At 39.4% G+C, this 23,954-nt stretch overlaps 2 protein-coding genes across 12 annotated transcripts in view; both read left to right on the top strand.

Moving 5' to 3' along the window:
* Window positions 1–948: 948 nt before the first annotated feature.
* On the top strand, window positions 949–4,988 carry nsmce4a (NSE4 homolog A, SMC5-SMC6 complex component). The gene is made up of 10 exons (XM_072436667.1): window positions 949–1,186; window positions 1,262–1,342; window positions 1,424–1,554; window positions 2,480–2,625; window positions 2,706–2,805; window positions 2,884–2,974; window positions 3,271–3,365; window positions 3,436–3,484; window positions 3,562–3,647; window positions 4,822–4,988. The coding sequence occupies exons 1-10, from the start codon at window positions 988–990 to the stop codon at window positions 4,885–4,887; spliced, it is 1,044 nt and encodes a 347-aa protein (XP_072292768.1). The 5' UTR covers window positions 949–987; the 3' UTR covers window positions 4,888–4,988.
* Window positions 4,989–7,113: 2,125 nt separating this feature from the next.
* Window positions 7,114–23,954, top strand: part of tacc2 (transforming, acidic coiled-coil containing protein 2) — a 52,894-nt gene continuing 36,053 nt past the window's right edge. For 5 of the 11 annotated variants that reach the window (XM_072437422.1, XM_072437421.1, XM_072437419.1 and 2 more), the window contains exons 1-4: window positions 7,114–7,496; window positions 15,753–15,991; window positions 16,404–16,511; window positions 17,955–23,729. In XM_072437422.1, coding sequence (XP_072293523.1) covers window positions 7,386–7,496; window positions 15,753–15,991; window positions 16,404–16,511; window positions 17,955–23,729 — 6,233 coding nt within the window. In that variant the 5' untranslated portion in view covers window positions 7,114–7,385. Of the gene's footprint in view, window positions 7,497–10,960; window positions 11,099–11,631; window positions 11,695–15,752; window positions 15,992–16,403; window positions 16,512–17,954; window positions 23,730–23,954 lie in introns of those variants that run through there. The other 6 variants (XM_072437424.1, XM_072437417.1, XM_072437423.1 and 3 more) reach the window with 3 other exon arrangements.

Below are 23,954 nucleotides of genomic sequence, written 5' to 3'. Positions count from 1 at the left end.
TACCGTGTCATTTGCTACAAACTTTTAAAAGTAACAATACGGCGCAGTAGAATCCGTGTGGACACTAGTGTGGTCAGTTTAGTGGCGATGATCTCTCGAACTAAAACATATCTGACGACTTCCGGTTGTTGACGTACTTCCGCTGTTTGGCCGCAGACTTTTTACTTTAGTTTCTCAAACCAAAAATAATTATTAGCACCTTTTTATGGACATAATTGTTATAGTTTGAATGTTTTGTTTATTACCATTGTATAAGGTGAACACTTAACAGCTTAAAGTATAAAAACTTGAATGACAGGGCGTTTTCAGCGCGCGTTTTTGATCACACTAACCAGGTAACGTCCGCCTTTTGTGTTTAATCCATAACATTAGTGGTATTTGCGATAAGTTAACGTCAATTGTTCTGTTAAAAATAACTCGTCACTGACTGTTTATCAATGACTACATTAGCTTATAAAGTCGTAGACACGTCTCTGTTTTGCTAGCCCAGCTAAAGTTGATCGCGCTAGCATGAAGTAAATACACAATACTCCAGAAACGTGCCGTTCTTTTTAATGCTTGGTTGTTTGGAAATGCACTGTGCAGCTGTGTTTCCCTTTTTAAATTTGAAGCCTTTTCAGCTCAAATAATATTTAGACGTTATTTTTGTTTGATTTCATGTCTGCAACCTAATCTCAATGATCGTAATTGTGATGATCCAAAAATCCTTTTAGCCCAAAGATGGCAACATAATTAGATCAAACTGTCAAAAAATTAGAAACTATTAAATTATTTTACTCAATAACACACTTCATTTGTAATTATTCTTTGTATGAAAACCTTTTGTCGTCATATTTAATGGTATAATAGCAATATTTGATAAGTAGTCGCCCCATCGAAAATGAATCACTGACTTGTCGACCACTAAAATAAATAATCAATAGTTGCGGTCTTATGTGATACTACTATTTGTTGCTGTTTTTGTTTTGAATCAGGTTTATCCACTGAATGAAGATGAGGAGGTCGAAGGGAGATGACGATGACGACAACAACAGTCACCACAAGGCTTCCTCCAGCCGCAAGCGAGGAGATCAGGGACCTGACCAAGACCCTGACTGTTCTGGCTCTGGAAATCCACTAGACGATGACCCGGTCAACAGAAGGGAAATACGGAGCAAGTACAGAGACCTGATAAACACGGTGCAACGTGAGTGCAATTTCAACACAGATCATGCCCCGGCGTTGTCCACAAGTGTCCTAACTATGATCCTTTGCCCTTCAGAGAATAGAGAGGATATGTTAAGCCCGTCCAACAACAGGCTTACAGAGGTTTTGGAAGAAGCAAACAAACTTTTTAAAGATGGTATGTTCGAATCAGACCTAGTTTTATTATCTACATAATCTCTTTCTTTAAGTAACAAGTTTTTGCCTCTTTTCCTCACAGTACGTCAGGCCAGAGAAGCAGCACTGGACGCTCAGCTCCTCGTTGTGGCCACTGACCTCGGGAAAGAGAAAGCCAGCCAGTTGTTCGCTGAGGGCGCCTCTTTCGATCCCACTGCTTTCGCTGAGCACCTTGTGAGTGCTTATTAGGAATTCTAGATTTTCAGAGAGCAACAAGTGATTGAGCCTGTGAAAAAAAGAAGCGACTAGTGTCACGCCGCTGAATGAGCGCTAATGAGATGGGTACATCTTTAATAGAATGTTTTACATCACTAACATTAAACGTGCTATAGCTGATTTTTACTGTCTTAAACATGAAAAACAGAAATAGTTTATTTTAATCTGTTTGCAGCAGTTTAAAGGTATTCTTCAGTTTCTCGTGCATTCCAATTTTAGTTATTCACCGTGATGAGTTTATGAGTGCTTTTCACAACTTTTAGAGGCCAGAGTGAGATTTGCCGTCACGGAGAAGCAAACAACAACAAGCATGCTAACAGCACTCTTCCTAGTTTTCGTAGAATAAATTATTTAAATAATATAATTGCAAATCCAGACAGGGCACAGCTGTCTCATTTGGACCCTAAGAATGTTTTTCTCACTATCTGTATCGGGGTTAGGGTGCTGCCGTCATTTTTGGATCTTTAACATAAAACAGACCTGAAAACGTTTATGATGTGAAGATGCCTCACAGGAGGAAGTCCCCAAAAATTCCCGACTCAAAAAATTTAAATTGACGTTTCAAAAATAGAAGCCCAAAGTCGCCATTGTGTACATAGTAAGCCTATTTTTTTTCTTTTTTTTTAGTAAATTCAAATTGTTTTTCTTTAATGCATGCCCTTTTTTATTCTATATGTGTTGTTTTATTCTTGTTCATCGTTTTATGTTGCACCGAATCACCAAAATAAGTTCCCTGTGTTTGTTAATTAAGGACGATAAACCTTTTCCGATTCTGATTAAAAAGGCAGACTTTGCTACTTTGGTTGTTTATTACAGAAAGGGCAGTAATATTTTGAGTGAATAATGTATACTCCTCTCACACATGGCTTGTTTCTTGTGTTAGTTATCCTTCATGGGTCTAAACCGGTTAGAGAATGGAGAGCATGAGGAGCAGAACGGAGGTGAGGGATACCTGCCCGATGACGCGTGGGACAGAGTGGCCTGTAGAGCAACGCGCTGCTTCAAAACTGCCCCAACCTTCCATTACATGTGAGTCGATTAACTGCCATAAAGTTAGTATTTCACCCTCACTCCCCCTTTTTAATTGGATGTGCGCATGATTTCTCTAGGATGGGTTCATTTCATGCAGAGCCTCCTCCACCAAAACAAAAAATTGAGCGGCAAATACGAGCAAAAAACAAAGAAGCAAAAAGAATCATACCTACTCAGGTAAATTAAACTGATGGTTATGTATGTTATGTATTGTGTTGACAATAGGATAACTCTTGAATGTTGTGCTTGTTGTAGCTCAAGAGAATGGAAAAATCTCAGCAAGAAGCGACAGAAAAAGAGGTGGAGAGGATCCTGGGATACCTGAAGAGTTATTACCTAGACGATCGTGAGTTGAGCTCATGACTCATTGTAGTTGTCTTTTTGTTTTGTTTTAATTCAGTTCAGGTCAGTATGTTTATTTGAGCTGTTTGTCACAAGAGTCAAACAAGCAAGTTCACAACATATAGAAAATCAAATCAAAGGGTGTAAGCAGAAGCACAAAAATGCTTACCACCAATTAAGTACAACTGTTGGCAACTGACAAAAACCTGTACATTTTGGTAATACAGTACCTAGTATATTAGGTTGACACACACACACTCAACTTAACTCAACTTAACTACCATGACCTATTTCTTTCAGCAACAACTCCGATATCATACTATGAGTTTGTCATTGACCCCAACTCATTTTCCCGAACTGTGGAAAACATGTTTCACACGTCTTTTTTAATCAGGGTAAGTTGTTTACACAAGTTCATATTAATCCAGCTTGCTTCTGTTTTAATTTGTTCAATGCGTTTCTCAGGATGGTCTGGCTCGTGTCTATCTAGATGATGAGAAATTGCCTTGTATAGGTGAGTGCTTGTGCTTTTAATCTGAAAAATGGTTCAATCAGGTCATTGTTGATTGAGAAGTGTTCTGTTGTTTGTAGCTCCTGCAGATGAAGGAGGGATGGAGGATGAAGCATCAACTAGTCGAAAACAATGTGTAACCTCAATTAGCCTTAAAACGTGGAAGGTTAGTACTTTTTATCACTTTGAAATCTTAACCTTTCGAACATCTTCTACTGTTGTTTTTCTGTCATTAACATGAGTTGTGTTTTGGTTCATCACGGAATGTTCATATAATCCTTGAACCTCATAGACAACAAACTTTGTTGATGGGAAGGGAAATTACTTGGACACATATTAACCAAATAAAATAAGTAATAATCAAAACAAATTAAAGTAGCAAAAATAGAAAGGTAATGATGGCGAAATAAGTTTATGTACAAGACAATAATAGAATAAATAAAATATCCCCTTCTGCTGAAGAGAATACCCATAAATTGTCTAAAAGTATAACATGGCAATAAAACTATTCTGATTTAAAAGCCCTTTAAATCCAGTCCCTTTTATTTTTATTTTTATGTTTTATAGTGAAATGCCTCAGCTGAACTGCTCTTTGTTGCCCTCTGGTGGCTCCTTCACTTGCTTTGAAAAATAGTGTCATCTGATAACAATCAGAAGATATTTTGCTGTGCTGCCTGATGGCCGAGTGGTTTGAGCAGCAGCACGTATGCCAGGCTCAGCACTGTGGGTTTGATTCAAGGCTCTGAAAAAAAGACTTAATGTCTTTCCTGCGCTTACCCCCATTTCACGCTACACTGTCCTGTTTAATAAAGCCCTTGTGCCAAAAAATCATATTTTGGCAACATAAATGTTATCAATGTTAACAAATATGACTGACATTATCCACAAAAGTACAGAAATATCACTTTACACTCTCTTTTATACAGCACAAGCATGTTTTTATTTTTTTATCAGCTCTTTTTGCAGTTTCAGATAGTAAAAAATATGCAGCTTTATAATATGGGGTATTTCTTCTAAACAACAAAACAATATTGATAATTTGATTTAATTCCCACGCATTTGTCTTTTAGGTACATCAACGAAACAAAACAAACAAAAAACAACCAATACAGAGGAAAGAATTGTGCAATAAAGAACAAAAAAATGGTGCAATAAACATGATGTTTACCTTTTTACTTTGAACAAAACAAGTAGTAGACTTAGTAAAAATTCCTTTCAAACACAATGTTTTTTTTAATTAAGTATAGAATATGAAGTGTAAAATGAACCAATGTTGGTTTAGGAAACAAAGGAAACCATGTTATATGAACTTATAATAATTGACGTATATTTTCTTTTAGGAGCTCATAGACGCCTTCGACATTAGAGACACATTGATCCAACCCCTGAACACACAGAACGAGTGATGGACAAAAGGTGTTACAACATTGTTTTTATATTGGTTGACTTTTTTTTTATTTCAAAAGACTATTTTAAACACAGATTTTGCTGCTCAATATATTTGTTATACCTGTTATCAATTTGTATTTTTTTTTTAACTGGTTTTACAACGTTTATTAAAGCAAAAAATGTTCACAGATGTGTAGTTATTTGTGTGAATCAATGTTAAGATATTCCAGTTATTCCGAAATGTAATGGTGGGTTTGGTGAATCTTGCAAATACACAAGGGACATTGAAAAATTAAACAAAATCAAGCAACATAAACGTGCCAGAGTTAGATGATTAAAGCTAATTTCCATGCATTGTCAATACTGTACAAATGAGTAGTATTTATCAAATACTGTTGTAAGTTACTGATCATAAAACTAATATAGAAAGCATTAAGAAGTTTTTTGTATTTTTTTTTATATATTTATATATTATATATGTCCCTCGGCTGGCCTTGGAACACTTCGGGATCCCCTGGGGAGTTGGAGGAATTGTCTGGGGAGCGGGATGTCTGGTATGGATGGATGTTTTATCAACATTGCAGGTTAATTTCAATGAGCACACATCATTAGCAGGTAATGAGGAAGTACATTAACTATGTCAACACATTTCAAACAGTTCCTAAGGCAAACTGAACTAAAACATGAGTTGGTTACAAGTTTGATCACACAGTCAGCATTAAGTCAGTTTAAATGTGAAATATAGTCATTAAGGATTATATTGTTCTTTATCAGAGGTGTTGGCCAAAAGGGGAAAGACGGTGTTGTTGGTCCATGGGGGATGGGTAACATTCCGGCTCAATCCAACATTTTGCTTTGCTTTCTGCAACAGTGTCTTGAATTGTGAAAAGGTCATTCAAAGGTCTTTTTGGGACATACGTGTCCCCTACAACATGCAAGTTGAACCTTTGTTCCTGTTCTCTGCTGCTCTCCCCATGATCACATACATGTCACAAGTATGGCTCAGATAACTTGTGCTTTTCCCAATAATTTGGGGCAGCCCAAACCCCAACCTTTTGGACTACACCTGGACACCGCCCAAATGAATACCTGCCCCTCGTCCTTCTTAGTCAGAGAATGCCCCACTTTTTCATTGATGTCACTTAAATTTAATAAATAATGATATTCAAATAGAAAACATTATAATATATATGATATATTCAATATAAAACAAAAATCCAAACTATCTGATGGCAGGTCATCCCACATGGGGAAATGTAATTGATACAACGCAGGTAGATACAGAGGAAAAGGACAGATAACAGACCATAGGAAGTTTAAAAACACTCTTAATAGAAGAACTCTTATAAACAAAAACTCCTATAGACAAAACCTCCCATTTCCCAACAAGGGATGGAGGGGGAAAATTAGGATGTCCGCCGGGATAACGTGACGACCTCCGGGTAAGACGATGGTTTCCCCCTCAGTTTCATGAGTTCCTCCTTTGTAATGCAAAGGAGGAATGTAAAGCATGAGGAGGATGTAAAGCATGAAATAAATACGGCGCATTGGCGCTGTATTTATTTCATGCTGTCAGTGCATATTATTTTTTCCACTTGGTTTTACTTTACTTTCGTTGTCATTTCTCGTGTGTCTTTTAACTATATCGGAGTACCTCAGACTGCTACACACTAGTCAGAGGGGAAACCCTTTCAATTTGAAATGGTCTGCCACATCTTTGAACCTGATCTTTCTTTACTATTTTTCACTGATTGTTATGATTTTGGTGTTGGTGTATTTCTGGACCCAGAGACACTCCCTAGAATTGTTTTTATGAAAATATATATTATTTTCTTGCAGAGAAACCAGAACCTTTTGAGTGGACTGGCATTTAGGGTTGTAATATGTTGGCGTCTATTTCTATTCCAGTCCCCTGTCTGATAAGATTGATAAATACTGAAAATCATTTGGCGTTGAGTCTGTCAGCAATCCAGCCAACAACCACAACTTGTCCTTCTTTTTGCACAATTGGAGGTGGTCACCCTGCCTACGCCCTGAACGTTCAGGGGTCATTTATCCATTTGAATGTCATCCTTATCTTTTACAATTACAAGAGAATATTGCATTTTATGAACGTCATGACGTAACACATGTGCAGTATATCCTCCTCGTTTTAAAGACGCAGGCTTTACACATGAACGCTGCTCGCTCCTGCTTCCCTCTCTCCTCGCTCTGTGGTTTTCCCTCCAAAGCTGCGCGTGTGTGTGTGTGTGTGTTCACCCATGCAGTGATGAAAGGCTGAGCTGCACATGAGCCTGGAGAAGAGGCGAGCTACAGTCCTCACACTTATTTGATTAGGCTGCTGCTGCTGCTGCTGCTGCTGCTGCTGTGTAGACTTTAAATAGCCCAACAATGGCTTGAAAATCTATGTCAGTGGCGCTGTGAGGGAGACAGGGGCGGACGCAGGCGCTCACTGTTGCTCCGGCACGGTTCTTCTCGCTCGTCTCTGCGATGCCGTGCTGTGCGACTGGCAAGGATGCAGTTCTGCAGGAAGGTTCTGTGCAAGCCGTGTAGCGCCCGAGTCACGTCCCCCGAGGAGGACATGGAATACAAGATGGGCAGCTGCATCGGGATTGCAAACAGAAAGGTAAATGAGGAAAGGAGTTTTTGGCGTTATCTGTTTAATCGGCGTGTTAAGTCGAAAGATGCGGAGTGAAGGCAGTGACAGTAAATGATGGAGGAGGGGCGGCGATGGCAAAGGAGGAGTCAGAAGTGGTTACTACAAGGATGAAAATGGACAAAATAAGATTGTAAACTGATGGGAGAAGGACGACGCCGGTGTTGCTGTGCATCCTGCGTCCGAATCCATCGAGAACATCTTGTGCTGGTTACAAGCCTGGATAAATGCAGAGGCCATGGAATAACACAAATCAATGACAGTTACGTGCGCCGTGATTGTAAAGATGTAAACAGATTGAATTCAGGTTAGGGGAAATCCATCAACTGCAGTAACAAACCTACGGTACACAAATGACGGTTATGCATCGGAAAACAAGTCCAGGAAACTCAAAAATAAAAAAGTTGATGATGTGCAAATCTCTCAATAAGCTCCATGAAGTGACTTAATTGGAGAATAAAAGATAATATATTAAGCAAATTGGCAATATCACTGTGCTATTACTAGATTGGTAATGTTATAAGCTCTATCAGATGCTCTTTTGGGTGCATTCCGATACATTATCAGGGCTTTGAGCTGTCTGCAAGCACCAGAGTTATTATCAAGCAGGGCCGTGCAATCAATAACACTTTAATCGAGATGGAGATTTAGTTTCTAATTATTGACCTTTATTTAACCAGGAACGCCCCCCTGAGATTTAGCATATTTAATCGTAAGCACCACAGCCAATTCTCTGTCAGTAAAAACATGTGGTTCAGTGTGGTTTTACGTTAAATTGATTTACATTGCAATTTTTGTTGTTGTTGGTTGTTTTTGATGAGTAAAATCAACTGAAAAATCTAGATTCATCCATGAGATTAAATTAAATATTGTGATTTGCTTTTTGGTCGCTCCGTTAACCTTGTCAAGACTACTCCTGGTGTTGATAAAGCGCCTGGGTGAGTGGCTCAGCTTGCTTGTTTTGGTTGTTGTGTTATTATTGTTGAGTAGCTGATGATTTTAACTGGTCCTACACCTCATGTAGTTTAGCATTTGTTTACTCTCCAGCTGACTGTCCCCCCGCACCAGCCCCCCTCGTGCTGCGTCAAGCAAACATGGCTCCCCCAGCTCCTGTTCTGTACACTTAAAATATGTTTCTTCCTGTCCCGTGCCCACCTCGCGACCCCTTCGGCCCAGTGTCCTTTCCTCTCACTCACTGTGCACTTCCAAAATAGCCCCAGAAACAGGCAGTTCCGCTCTGAAGACAGGGAGCAAACGCTGCAGGGCTTGTTTTGCACAGATCACACTGGATAAAATGTTTGCTAAAGGCTGTTTGTGACGCTCTGAGGTGAGTAGTTACAGCTTTGGAATACAGTTTTTTGTTTGGTTGTATAGCTTTTTACACTTTGGCATTTGAAATCGAGACATCCACAGAGGATTATCAAGTGATACTTGTAAAACATGTTATAATCTGCTCTTAATTTCCTTGTAATAACAAATGTATGCGTTATGTTTTGTATTGCACTAGTAAAAGAAAACTTTAGGCTCATAAAGTAGAAATTTAATCTGAGGGTCATGGCTAATGTTCTGCAAAAGCTGCAACATTACCAGCATAAAACAATAATAAAGCTTTAGAATAATATGGCCACCTATACTTAATAGTCCAACTGCTTGATTAGAAGACAATGTTATTGCTTTGGTTAGCGTTATCAAGGGTTCAACTGTACCTATGAATAATCTTCAACAGGTGATGGCAGGATGAAGTGTTAAGACAGGATTATAACGTGATGGGCTAAAGTGTCTTTGTTGCTGCCAAAATCTCATGTAAACAGTGCAGCCAGTGAAAGCGCTCATGCGTCCAGAGTGAGGAGCCTGAAATGACACCCCATCCACACAAATAACCTATGGACAGAACAAGACACAGCATGAGTCAGGCAAAGGAAGTAACTCCATTTATCACATCAGAGAAGACATTTACAGAGAAGAAAAGACACCACAGGCATCTCATCCCTCTCAATTTGTTTTATTTTTTGGGTAATTTTGCTCTCTCATAAGCATAACATAAGCTTTCACCAGGAAATAGCAACATTGTCCAATTTGCACCTAAAGATGTTTTATTATTTCCTTTAATCCACTTAGATTTGCTGTAAGTTCAAAGGCTGTTTCACCCAAATGCTTTACTACGTTACTTTTTTCTGCCATAGAAACAATGATCATAAAGAAACAAACTTTACAATCTGGTACTTCACAAGATTTGATAATATCTATTTCCAAGGCTAAATTAGTCAAGTCCAACTCCAAAAAATGGGGCAAATTTATATTTTTTTCACACCGATTTTCAGTCAGAGCTAGTTTACTCAAATACTAAATAAGATATACAAAATCCCCACTGTAAATGTTTTTGTATCACTATGTTGACAAAAATAAGTACTACATTTAAATCTGTCAATTATTCCTGATTTATATGTCCTAAATATATGACATTTTGGCCATTGTTCCACATAAAATTGCTTATAGACAACAATTGTAATACATTTGTCCTATTCCCCTGCAGTGTCTTGCCTTAACCATTGCAGTCATTTGGGATGTGTTTGTGTTTTATTTGCTCAAATGAAAGGAAAAAAAAGAAACAAAATCTATTTATAAGTCGGTAAATCCGGGTCAGTGATTTCTGACTAAACTGAAAGTCCCTGCGGAGATGTGAGCGATGCATAAACAGACGAGAGAAAAATATACAAGTGGTAATAATAATACTCAAGTAAAAGTAAGTAAAAGCAAATATTAAAATTATTTCATATTATAAATGTAGGAGCATTTTGTCTATTTTGTTTATTCCAAAACATTGTTTATTAGTTTGGTGTTTTTGTCCAATTTAATTAGCTAATATTTTTTCTAATTTCTATATTTGGTTGATGTTTTTTTCTATTTTGCTTTGTTTTTTTTACCTGTTTCACCTAATTTATTGTTTATCTTAGCACCTTTTTGTTGATTTGTTTCAGCCCGTGGGCGCCTTGGGGATTGTGCATAAACCACATCCCCATGGTGCTTCACAGCGATTATTCGACTTATGTTTAGTCTTAAGTTAAGTTCAGTCACATAGACATTTGTTTGTTTGTATTAGTCCACTCAGTATAGGAGTAAAAAGTATGGTGTCAGAAAACAATTAAAAAAAGTACAGTTTTATGAAAAAGTTACTCAAAACAGGCGAGTACTACTGCCCACCTCTGAAAATGCACTCTACTTACAACCTACTTGACCAGAGCCACGTCCATTACTACACAGAGTAACTTGATCAATCGGCTCTTAAGCCCCTAATTAGAAAGACCCTATGGAAGTCCTATAAGTACTTTTGGCCCTGTTGAGAGGTCTTTAATGCCATTTCCCCCAGACCAGTTTAATCCCACTGAGTTGTGGCTGCTCACTCACTCAGAGCTGGACCTGGACCCGTCCCAGACCTGTCCCAGACCTGTCCCAGGACCTGTCCCAGACCTGTCCTGTCCTGGATGGATGGACAGAGCTGCTGAAGTGAGTCAGTGGACAGGTGTAGTCACGTGGTCATCATGGGAAATGAAAACAGCGCAACTGAAGCTCTGGTAAGGTCTAAACGAAAGAACACGGCTTGCTTAAAATGTAAAAAACAAACAAAACAAAATCAACAACTAAAATGTGGTTTACTTACGCTCTGGCTGGTTTCTGCTCGTCGTAACTAACAAACACTGTCAACGTGTTTTAGCTAAAAAATATTGCGCTCAAAATTTCTCTTGACATGTTCTACTTAGTTTTAACTCTTTCTAGGTTGGATATGTGTAATAATAATGATATGTGTAATAATAATGTGTATTTGAAGTGACATTGTTACCTTTGCATTCCGATGACGCAAACATTGTTAGCAACTTGTAACGTTAGCTTTTCTTTTCTTTAACGCCGCCGCTCAACAGTCGCTCTGTCGCGTGACTGTAGTTTTCAAGGTATTTTGGATTATCTTAATAGGATTTACTTAAATATTGTCTCATGATCTATACGGGCCATATGGTATGCGATAAGTCTGCTTTGTTCGAAGGTGATATTTTTTAAAAACATTTGTACGCGTTATTGCAGGTTCATGACTGTCATTTCCTTGTTACAGCCGGAAGAGGGCGCTGCAGAAAGTGTTGTCCTGTTTCCGCCTGAGGAAAATGACTCTCTGGAGGTAACAGTGTGTGTGTTGTGTCCAGGTCATGCCTCAAAACATCTCAGCTTTAGCTTTGACTTCGTGGCAGGGAAATGGGCATTGCCTCTGTGCACGTGATCCGAAAGCAACCGTTTAACCCATCTGATCAGTGCTGCAACGATTATTATTCATGTTTGCAAAGTCTAACTGTGACAGGCATTGTGGTTATAATTTTATTTGTGATTTATGCTTTAATCTGGAAGGATTCTGCTCAAAGTTCACAAAACAAACACGTCAACATTTGATAGAAAAATGCATGTAGAGATCTAAAATATACTCAACTACAGGGTTAGCAGCTTTTAAGATTATTTTTGTCGTTGTTTGCAAAGTAAATCATCTTCACTCTTTACGATTTACTAATAAAACCTAAACATATTGTGATTTCAATTTGAAAAAATAATAGAAGTAGACAACAGCTGTAAACACAAGTTTAAGTTACCCAACATTTCAGAGTGCCAGTGACAAAATAAGCCAACAATCTTAGACAGTTTATAACAATTTCCAGTGACATAAGACTTAAGCTCTTGTTTGATCATATTTATTGTCATAGCATTTTGCACTTGAGAAACAATGTTTTGTTTCAGCCTGCGTATTTCTAGTAAATACCAATTATAATAAATAACACATTAAATAACAGTGAACAAGTAATCTTGTGTTTTTGATGAATATAGTAACACGACTGTAGCTTACTGCATGTTTATGACACAATTAAACCAAGTGTTGTTATAACTAATAACCATCAGTGCTCTGCTTCAGACACTGATGGTGTCAAATAGAAAAACAAAGCCTAGTCAAAGTTATCAGCTTTATAAGTAATGCAGGAGATTGCTGTTTGTCCTGATGTAACAAAAGCCCATGAGGGGTGTAAGATGATCCTCCCTGTGGGGGTCAGTGCAGCTTTAGACCCTTGGCCTATTTCCCATCATTCACCTGCAGAGGCACTGTTAATGCACAGCAGCACAAAGTCAGGCAGGGGGAGGAGACAAGGATGTAAACAGAAGCACTCAGGAAAAGAGGAGGCGAGGGGACATGTTTGAGCGAGAAGGGCATTGAAAGAGCTGACTGAGAGTACAGGGGGAGGAGAAAAGGGAGCACGATACAGCCCTGCAGCAGCCTGTTTGGGTCAGCCTCTGCTCAGTCTAGTGTTTCTCAACTCGGCACACTTCAGAGGGGAAAAGACCTCATGGAAATTTAAGCGAGGAGTGGCTGCTGGCAGAGGAGGAGAAGGAGTAGACAGAGAAGAAGAAGGAAACTCGCCGAGGATAAGAGGGAGACGGAAGTTAGCTGAGTCAGTCGGAGAGAGGAGGGAGCATGTGTTGTTTCAGCATGTTGGTCGGTGTCATCGCGTGTCCTCTTCAAAACACTACAGACCCGCAGTGAGCCGTAGTACTGCACTGTCGAGTCACCTTCAGGAGGGGTAAGTGCAGCTGCAAAACTCTGTCTAATGTATGGAGAGACAAGACAGGGCTTTAAAGTAGCAGTAGCAGTAGTAGTAGTAGTAGTAGAATGATATACGCTTTAGATACAATTGTTTAATGCCGTTACTGTAATTCAAGCTGTTTGCTGTGACTTGGGATGTCAAAATTATCCAGTTAATCGATAATTGTGGTTATGCAGGACACTATATGATTGTAAGAACTAAAAGATAATAATTGTGATCATTTTAGAATCAAAATGAAGTTCAAGCTCTACTCTTAACACTTTTATGTCTAACACTTTTATGGCTATGTCACATTAAGTGTACTTGAGCATTCAGAAAGTTTTATTTTTCTAATCCTTCAGGCACTTTGAATGAGAGAGGATTTTACTGTTGTTTGGTGTCAATAACCGTGAATAATTATTAAAGCGTGATCTTTCCTCTCAATAATCTTAACTCTTGATAATCATACATTTTATTCTGCATTAGTTACACGTGGAGATGATGATGGTCATTTAAAAACTACTTGGACTATATTTGCATCACTTTTTGTAGTCCACAATTAATCTGATTGAATTTAATTAAACTTATTGTGTCACAGTAGCCTCCACCTAATCTGGGAAAAAATGCATTAACATATTTTAATTGTATTGTGGTAAAGGCGTTGCTGGCTTGGCTTGGTACCTGTGTTTATACCTGTCTAAATTCATTTTAAGTATCTCTATTTTGGATTAGACTCAATGCCTGAGTACTTTCTGTGAATGAATAACACACTCAGACGTGGGCTGTGCTTTTCCACTTCACAAATGTGTAACTGGTCTTACATAATAACCGGCTCACCTTTAAACTCAGCTAAACCAGGTGGTCATGTTTTCAGTCTTTTCTATGAATTGGAGGTTGTTTTAAAATGGTGGTGGGCTCTGACAGGAAACAGGAACATGTGAGTCAAAGGCTTGTGAAGCTGTATAAGTCTTGTTTTTAGTTTGTTGTGTTTTATATAGTAAATTATGTTAGCCGCCCCCTTTATCTAACTTTTCTACTTTCTCTTCTCTGTAAAACTAAGCTGAAAAAACAGTAAGTATACACCAAATTGTGCTTTTTGTTTACTTCCCCTGCTTAAAAATTAAATGACGACATGCGGCATTTTTTAAAACTAAACTGAGTACCACTTAAAATTACCACACTACACTTTTCATAGCCTTAATAAATTCTATTAAAGTCTAGTAAGATTAAAAAAAATATTGAAAGTGTTTATTATAAACTCTTAGCTGAAACATTACTAATATTTCATTGTAAGTTGTGTATATTATACTGTGAGTTTTGTGATTGCATGTAATTTGTTGTTGTTGTATGCATCAGGTTTCTCTTGCCAATTAGTCTTTCAGTCCCCAGTGAAAATGATGCATGGAGCTTAGTTGTGTTCGGACAGAAGGTTTACGTTATATAAAGACTTTGTTTATAGGAGTATAGGGACATACATCCTGTTATTTTCATTTAATATGTCACACAAAGGCCCATCAATGTTGTAGTGCACAGGTGAATCTCCTCCTTGCATTTTGAATTGTATTTAATTGCTTTAGTTTTGAGTTCAAAGCAGAGAGACCAAACAACAGAGAGTTTTATTTGTTTTATTATTATTTACAATGTTCAGAGTAAAGTTAGACCTGAACTTGAGTTAGGATTTTGTGCTGCCACGCTGTCCGCTGCATAAATAATGGATGAACGTATCTCAGCAGCTTCTCACTGCACACTGCATTAGTGTTGGCATTCCACTGTGTACTCTGTATCTATCACATGACGGGGGGGTCAATTACAGCATGTTCAAGGACTTTTATGTTTTCATATGACTGCATTGCCCACCAGCCACTGTAAAACACAGACAGGAGAATGTAATAAAGTTATAGACTGCCTTAAATATGTTTGGCATTAATTCACCTTTTATTTCAGTTCAGAAATCTTAAACACGTAAGAACTCTCTTGGATGAATGCGTTTTGCTTTGGCCTATTTTATAAATTAACTTTGCCTGTGGTTTCATTTAGTTTCAGACTGAATAGTAATTATGAGTCTAGACAAAAGCTGGTATTGATTTCTGCTGTTCAATTTCACAAAGATGATTTAATGTTTGTACTGGTGGAGTGATGCTGCTGTCAATGACCGTTGACTGTTAATAAACAAATTCTGGTGAACAGTTTAAGACTTGGGTGGAGCGTTATTCCGTTTCGCTTTAAGCCTCAAACTGTGGGTGTTTCACTGTTTGCTTTCGACGGGCTTGCACTTGTCAAAGTCCACACTGGTCTGCCATGTGCTCAGAGTCCAGCAGGTGTAACTTGTGCTTCTTCTCTGTTGTTCTGTTATTAATTATAATGAAATCACATTACAATTCATTCTTTATTACAAATAGCGGATACAGATATCCCAATTAAAACTATTTAAACTGGATAGTCCCACATAGATTCCACATGTCTTTTCAGTGGAGTCCTGTCCCCGGAGGATATTTATTATACATGTTATTTAGTTTAAGCACTTATTTATTGTCTGTGAAAAGCTCACTTGTCACAGGTCAGGACTCAGATGGGCTCAATTTAGGACCGAATAATGAACACTTTTCTATTCCCTCAGGCCGAAGCCACATCCAAGAGGGACAACAAACCCCTGCTCCGAGGTGCGTCCTCCAGCCAGCAGAGCCTGACTCTGTCCCAGTCTGTGCTGACGGACGTCCCAGTGCTGAGCGGAGTAGAGGAGAGAAGAGGATCTACTGGAGACCTGCTGGAGGACAGAGAGGAGCTGGAGTTTCCTCACGACCTGCTGCCCAGCCTCGACTTCAGCAGCGAACTCAACATTTGGGAGTCATCACTGGGGTGAGGGTTTACACACAGATGGGTGCCATGTACTGAAACAGATCTACATCTAGGAGTTCTGAAGGTCCTTATCAGACTCACTATACACACACGCCATGACATAAAGCATTACTACGCCAAACTACATTTAAAAAGCTGCAAGACTTATATAACAATATAAGCATGAAATGGTCTAAAGACAGTGTCTAAACAAACACGCAAAACAAGTAATAAGGCATATTTTTGAATTTATGTTTCAATGGCATTTCTTTTGATTATACAATGTTTTAGTTAATGTGCTGCTTTTATTTAGCCTTAAAGTATTGCTTTAGGTTTCAAGTCTAACATTCTATGAAACATTTTGGACTTTTGTAACATTTCTTTCTCTGGTAGTAAATATTGATATGAATGTTTCCTGGACATTTGCCTTCAGAAACCAGACTAGTTCAGGCCAGAGGCAATGTGAGCAGGTGAATCCCCTGCTGGTGGGTCTGCAGCATCACATGGAAGCCACTCAGCCGATGGTGGTTGTTGACACGAGGTACAGAGCCTGGGCTTGCTGTCTGTTCTGGAGTGTGCTCTGAAGCAGAGCTGATTAGAGAGAGAAGGAGCATGAAGAAAACCATTAGTGAAATAATTGCTTTACCTTTGATTGAAGTGTGGCGTGTCTAAAATAGGTTTGAGGTGTGGCGGTATCTTATGCTTGACTGAATTCTGTCAAGTGTAACTCTAATGTCATTACAGTTCTTACAATTTAACTTGTTTATGTTGATGTATTTAAAAGCAAGCATCAGAGAATGCCAAATCTTATATTTGCTTGCTTGTTTGTTTGCTTGACCTGAATTTAACAGCGTTTTTCCCACGTTAGGGATTTTATTTATTATTCACAGTGAGTCTTTGAGAAGGATTGAGCGCTTAAATGATTAGGAGTCAATTAACTGAAAATGGTTGAGGTTGCGTTTACATGTCTCTGTCACTAAATGTGTTAAAAACACTCTATACCAGGCATGTCCAAACTACGGACCGGGGGCCAAATGCCCTTAGACCAATTTTTGTTGGCCCTCCGGCTTCCTGCTAAGTTGGCCAAAACAACAAATAGAAGTACTTTTACTGTAAAATTGGAAGAATTCAAGCATTTTGATGTTATACCAACCTAATACTAATGTTCCAAGTCTTACAAAAGGTGTGGAGGCTCATCAAAACTGTGTCAAATGCAAAACTTCAAATTAATCACTTTTCAAATTTGACATTGTCAGGTTGTTTGTGGCCCTTTGCTCCATATAAGTTTCAAAATGCGGCCCTCCGTGGAAAAAAGTTTGGACACCCCTGCTCTATACTAATCTGATTATAAGCTAATTGATAGCATACACTTAAATTGTTTATCACAATTAAAGTGTGATAAACAAACTTAAATTGAATACTAATAATTAAATGACAATTAATACATTGCTACACAGTTTTTTTCCGTATACTACTCTAGAGTCAGTGTACGGCATCATTTAACATTGTCTTTGACAGAGCTCTCAATATAAATATACAGAGGGCTTTGTTATATACCAACCTATGCAATTTTTAGTGAGCAGTCCCTTAAAATCTAAAACTGCTGCTCAGTCGGCCACAGTGTCATGGGTTCGAATCCTGACTCTGACACTTTACTGCATGTCCTCCCCTCTCTCATCCCCCATTTCACACTGTCCTCTCCTGTCTAATAAAGCCTACGGACAACAAGATCTTAAAAAAAGAAAATAAACTGCATGTGCATTGCTGAAAAATGCTGCACCATATATTCTTTTTTTTTAAGCTTAGGAATGTTATTTCAGAATAGGCATCTAGAAGCACATTTATGGCAATTGTGTGCGTTTGGTGTTTGGTGGAGTGCCGTGTCTCAGCATGGGCTTGTGCTGTGCCAAATGCAGCAGTCTATCGCATTGTGGAATGAGCAGCTGCCCTGTGCCAACTCTTAACTCTGTCGCCTTCGTCCCAGGCCCGACCACACCAACCCAGAGCTCCTCACAGATGCCTCAACTGCTGCCCCAAATGCACACATACCCCCGGCCACACCCTCCTCTGAGATAGACAGAGAGCTCCAAGACGCCTTTCAAGAATGTGAAGAGCAAATGGCTTCCTTAGATGCAGCCCAGCCCAAAACAGTCCATGCAATAGAGGAAAAGGCAAAAGAAACATGGGTTAAAAAGTCGGATCATGAGTCATCAATGGCCGCCCAGCCAGGACATAGCAACAAGTCTCACAGCAACAGGAATACACATGGAAACAGTGAAGCGTTAGAGAGCCAGGACAAGCTCGTGTTTAGCTTCAGAGACTACATTCTGGGAAGTGCAGGGGAAGAGACTGCAATAAATGCTGCACAGGATAACAAGACAACAGAAGAATCAAAAAAGGATACGACAATACAGCCTGCAGGAGAAGTTAATGTTTTAAATGAAACAGTAAATTTCAGAGAAGATCCAACAATATCTACAGAACGTAGCACTTCAGCTTGTAATAAGGTAGAAAGAAGAGCAGAGGTAATAACGGGGATTGCAAAAAGTATAAAGAATACTCAAGATATTGAGGCTAGTTTAAGCCAATGTTCAAAAGAAAGAACAGAGACATTTGATACTGTTACAGAGGAGGACAGAACATGTCATTCAAGTGATAATAGTGCTTTATCTGAAGTAAAGGGTGGAGTACCGGCACAAGAAGACAAGAAAAATGTAGACGTCAAAGTCAAAACACAGTGTGAGGCTCAAACCACCGGTAAACAAGGGAAAAAGGCAAAGAAGAGAGATAAAAATAAACGGAAAACAACAAACCAAGAGAAGCTGGTTGAGGAAATAAAATCTGATTTATTATTAGGGAACCCTCAAGTTACTTTGTGTGATAAAGAACCTGGTGCCGTAAATGATTTGGAAAATGGCACCCTGGGCTGTAATAAGACAGAGAACTGCACTTCAGTGGTGATGGAGACTGCAGACGATAAACATGACCATAAAGAGAATAAGTCTAGTTTTAATGACTTTGGGAACAGACGTACAGATGAGGCCGTAAACAAAGAGGGTATCGTTAGTAATTTAGCTGATAAAAGTGAATTATCAGGGGCAATTCAAGACACACAAAATAAAAATGCCAACCTTAATGTGCCGAGTGTTTTAAAAAAGAAGTCAAAGAAAAGAAACGCTATTAAAGAAGCAAAATTTGTAGATATAGAAAATTCGACTGTATTACAACAGCCATCTTCAGAAAGGGGCACTTCACATTCTAATATTGTAGAGAGCGGCACAGTCACAGCTTATGATGGTTATAATCAGGACAATGGGTTTAAAACATGTGTAGCTGAAAGTAAAAAGACAGATGAAATTGTAGGTAAAGAAAATAAAACATGCAATTTAAGTGATACCTTTGGTTTATATGAAGACAAGTGTGCTGGAAAAGTAAAAGAAGTTAAGCAAAGTGAAGTGGTCAAGCCTAATGCAGAAAGTGTCCCACATAGACAAGAGAAAGTCATTGACAATTATTTGACTGAAAAAGAAGAGATTCATCTTGACGCATGTGCAAAGTTGGAGGAAAGTGGCAGTGCAGGGAAGGGTCAAGAGAATATTGGAGGGTCCAAGGACAAAAAATACAGTTATCCAGACAATACTTCTAATGAATATAAAGCTGAGAACAAAAAGACAGATAAGGATTCTATTAAAAAGTACAAATCGACCCATTTACGTGATAATGACATAGCAGCAGAAGTCAGGGTGCAAGAAGAGAACCATAATGGAGAGGATATTGTTGTCATTAATTCCCAAAATGTCCACCAAGGCAGAGAAGAGAAAGAGGGAAAGAAAAAAGATAAGAAGAAGCAACGAAAGAAGAAAAAGGCTGTGAAAAGTGGAGAAGTTGAACCAAAATTAGAAGATGAAACTCCAGATGTGTTACAAACAGGTACTGCCTTTGTATTTAGTGATAAACAATCAGATAAGTGCACAGATTTAAACCAGCAGAAGAGTCTTTATGGAAATACCCCCACTCCAAGCTCCAGCCCCTGTGTCTCATCTCCTCACAGCCAATCAGAACATCTTATTGAATGTTCACTTGAATCTAAAGAGAAAAATAAAGAGAAACATCATCAATCAGATAACCCTACGGACAATGCATCTGCTTCAGCTATCGTCAACATACAGGAAATCGAAGATATAAATGATCTTTTGTCATGTGATCTGAAAACAGATATCAATTCTTCAGATACAGTTTCGAATGAATCACCATCACCTGGTCCGGTTGAAGCGAGGCTTCTCTCAAACAACCAAAGTAGTTGTGTGGGAGCGAGTTGCGTGGATAGCGCCCTTGAAAAAGCTTTAGCGCTGGGTACAGCGTTGCCGTTGGCAACACCCACGATGCCAGAAGTGCTGGGAAAGGGAGAAAGTGCTGTGAGTGTTGCTAATGAAATTGAGAACGCGTTTGGAAAGGAAGGAGTATGTTTTGCGGGCAAGGAAGGTGCGGCCGATTTGGGATTTGTGGTGTCTACAAGACAGGCAACAAATGAGAATATCAGCGGTGGAGTCATGCCACACAACTTGGCAGAGAGTGAGGTGAGAGCGGTGCCAGTTTGCATTGCGGACGCTGAGATTTCTCCATCTGAGGAGAGAGACGGAGACAAGGAGCCACTCTGCTCGGAAGTCGATAATAACACCCGTGGGCGACTCACTGGAGCAGGTTGTCAATATAGCTCTGTCGCTGCGTCTGCTGCTAGGGCAGAGAAAGCAAGAGAGAGGAGAGGAGGAGGAGAAGAGGAAGTAGCAGAGAAACAAAGAGAGGAGCACAGTTCATTCGTCCGACCACAAGGCTTTGCAAGCGGGGTGCCGTCAGCTGAGAGGGCAGAGGGTCCGCCCACCGATGTTGCCGAGTCACAACACCGGAGGGAACTGAAGGCAACCATCACTGAAAGCGCTTGTGTCGATTCGGATTCGCTCTCTCTCCCCTGCTCCGAGAAGCAAGACGAAACAACCTCACCTCTTTTGACCGGACAAAACAGCAACTTCAATGGACAAAATCTGCACGTTTTTGTGGAATGTGAGTACAAAAATCAAGTCTTCCCAGCTTTAACTTCTATACAGAAAATACCATCGGATAACAAGCAACAGGTCCAAGCAGAAAGCAGCAGTGATGATTTGTATTGCCAGAGTAATGCTGTGACCAATACCATACCTGGTGTGGATATGAATGCATGTCCGGTCAAAGAAGGGAAGAATCGAGTTCACTTTGCAGATTCCGTCAAACAGGAGCAGGATACAATGCCAGCAGGAAACACTGTATTAGGATCGGCTTCTTTACCTCCCATAACAGTGCACGAGAGTTTGCACCACCCAGTTATTGAGGCCAGCTACATTGTCCAAGGCTTTCTCAACTCAATTAAATCGGAAATCCCCAAAGATGAAGCTGTTGCTAAGGATAATGAAGAAAATCTGAGTTCACCTCAAAAAGTAGAGGGAGTTGAAGGAGTTCCTAGCAAAGACATAATAGCACCGAATAATGTCATCCCAGAGAATGTGGATTTACTACTACCAATGTCCAATACCTGCTCTGAGTTGCATCCAGAACAAAAAGGAAGTGAAGAAATTGTGGCTAATGTGAACGCTGTGGAAAATGCCAATTGTGAAATAGTGCCAACAAATAATATCTCTCCAACCCCTAGCCCTGTATCATTATCGAAGGAAAAAGACTCACGTACGCCTATAGAATTATTTGAAACTGTGCTACATGAAATGGGAGCTAAGAATGAAATGCCCATGTCAAGTTCAGTGATTGTTGATGACTCTAAACAGTTAAATAATACTTCTTGTGATTTGCCCATTGGCCCTAATCTTGACACAAATGTAATGCCTAATACTGAGTCTACAAACATTGATGAAACGTTAACAAAAATGCCTCTTGTTTCTGGGCAAATTACCACAACTATATTATCCAATTCAGAAGATGCAGCCACACTATCATCAATATCTTCCAGTAAACAAGGTGAGCATTTTGGTCCAGCGGTGAGTCACTTAGAGTCAGTTAATGATTGTGATGCGTCTTCATCTGAGCAGATGACAGACAATAACATTACAAAACCCACTGGAGACGTGAATGCTAACCAGGGTGAGGAAGTGGCATTATTGTCCTTAGTGCGGGATTTGGACAACAGTGATGTCAACGTAGATGATGTAGATCCAAAAGACAGCACGAAAGAAACTGATACATTTACTGATCCAAATGGCAATACTATAGAAAATGCCTTAAATGCAAATACTAAATCTGATAATGCTTTGGACGCAGTTGCCTATAATGAACCAGCCATTACTGCAGTGCAGGAAGAAAACCTAAATGTCTTCAACATTTATGATAATAATAACGACAATACTAAGCCAGAAGAAGAAAATATAACAACTTATTTCATACCTGAAGAGAAAATTAAGCATCCACCTATTCTTAATAATGTAAAAGAAGCAATAGACTGCGACAAGTTGGAAATGGGAAAAGTGGACACAACACGGCATGGGAATAATGAGTTAGATAAAGAGCCTCAGGAGGACATGGGAAACCAGCAGCTACCTCATAAAGAAGCTGATTCACTTATTGAGGGAACAAAAGGGAGTGGCAGGGGCTTCTATAGTGGGCCTTTGTCTCATTATGTTGAGTCACTGGACGACATGCAAAGTGCTGAGTTTATTAGCAAACGTTCGACTGATGAAATTCATGGTAGTTTAGATAATTCAGGCCAATCAGAAGCGTCAGTAGTTTCCAGATGTTTATCGCCGGGGCAACAGGGACAACCTAAATCTGGGCAAAACACAGAGGGATCAGAAATTGCCTGTCTAAATGATGGCCAAGTGGAAAGGCTGAATGCTGGAATGAAGGGCTCAACTGGTTCAACTCCCATGAAAGCAAATATCGAGGACACAAGACTGAAGACATTTGAAAGTAAAAGATTAGATCTAGACGAGCCAAACAACAACCTTGTGTGTGATCGAGGCGGAAAAGGCCAAGGAAACCATCATTTGTCATCTATTTGTCAAAACCAACTGGAGCCTTTAGGGAACAGTGGCGCTACTGTTACTACGGCTGCATCACAAGAACATGATACATTGCTGGTTCCTGCCAATAGTCGTGACATCCAAACGGACACGGAACCAAAGCAGGCCGAGGAGATTCATGGAAAAATATTCACCGATATTGTTACGCAACCAGAAAGTGTCAATGAGTCTTTGAGTAAAAATAGTACAACTGAGGAATGTAGATTTGGAGATACAACAATGCAGCCCAATAAAACTGCTACCGCCCAGAGTTGCCAAGTAGCGACGATAATGGAGGGGCCTTTGACTGAGGATACACCTAGCAACCATGAGAGAGAAGAGTGTGAGGTGGCTAACAATGAAGAGACTAAAGAGGCTGTAAAACGGACACGATCAATAGACGCCGTAAGTGAAAGATCCGAGACCGAACGGGACAATGACGCAGCAGATCAAATGACAAGTAACATAACACCACCACCAAATATGAATCATTATCATACATCTTTAAGTAAGCCGGAGGAGCCAAAAGATGACTTAAAACCCAGTGATGATGCTGTGGTGAGTGAATTTGAAAATAAATCACCTCAAAAAGCCTCTTCTTACGTCCATGTGAATGAAAATAAAGACACTTCTGGCACGGATACAACGAGCTGGATCAGGGCTCTTAGAGAAGCGGCCACACAGTCTCAGCATGAACAAGAGAGCACAGAGGAGACGACAAGGTAAATACCAGAATGCAAGCATGATTGAAGTACTTCATTATGTTGTAGTATAAAAGATGATTGAAGTATGCAGCGTACTTTAGTGAATGGTATAAAAGAGACGGAAGAATCTGTGTGCGTGTGTGTTTACATTGGTATAATAAAGACATATGAGCCACATCCCCTTCTCCCTCCTCTAATAAGTTACACAAAGTTGCATGTGAAGGATGCAGCCACATTTCGTCT

The sequence above is a fragment of the Eucyclogobius newberryi genome, unplaced genomic scaffold (assembly GCF_026437365.1).
Source record: "Eucyclogobius newberryi isolate DKJ021-1_F unplaced genomic scaffold, fEucNew1.0.hap1 SCAF_8, whole genome shotgun sequence".
NCBI lineage: Eukaryota > Metazoa > Chordata > Actinopteri > Gobiiformes > Gobiidae > Eucyclogobius > Eucyclogobius newberryi.
This window is presented reverse-complemented; position numbering and strand designations above follow the sequence as displayed.

Excerpts from the sequence above, each read along its gene's own strand:
- nsmce4a (XM_072436667.1), top strand. The coding sequence starts at position 988 with ATGAAGATGAGGAGGTCGAAGGGAGATGACGATGACGACAACAACAGT. Across the intron at positions 1,187-1,261 it reads CCTGATAAACACGGTGCAAC|AGAATAGAGAGGATATGTTA; the intron begins GTGAGTGCAATT and ends TTTGCCCTTCAG. Across the intron at positions 2,806-2,883 it reads AAAGAATCATACCTACTCAG|CTCAAGAGAATGGAAAAATC; the intron begins GTAAATTAAACT and ends TGCTTGTTGTAG.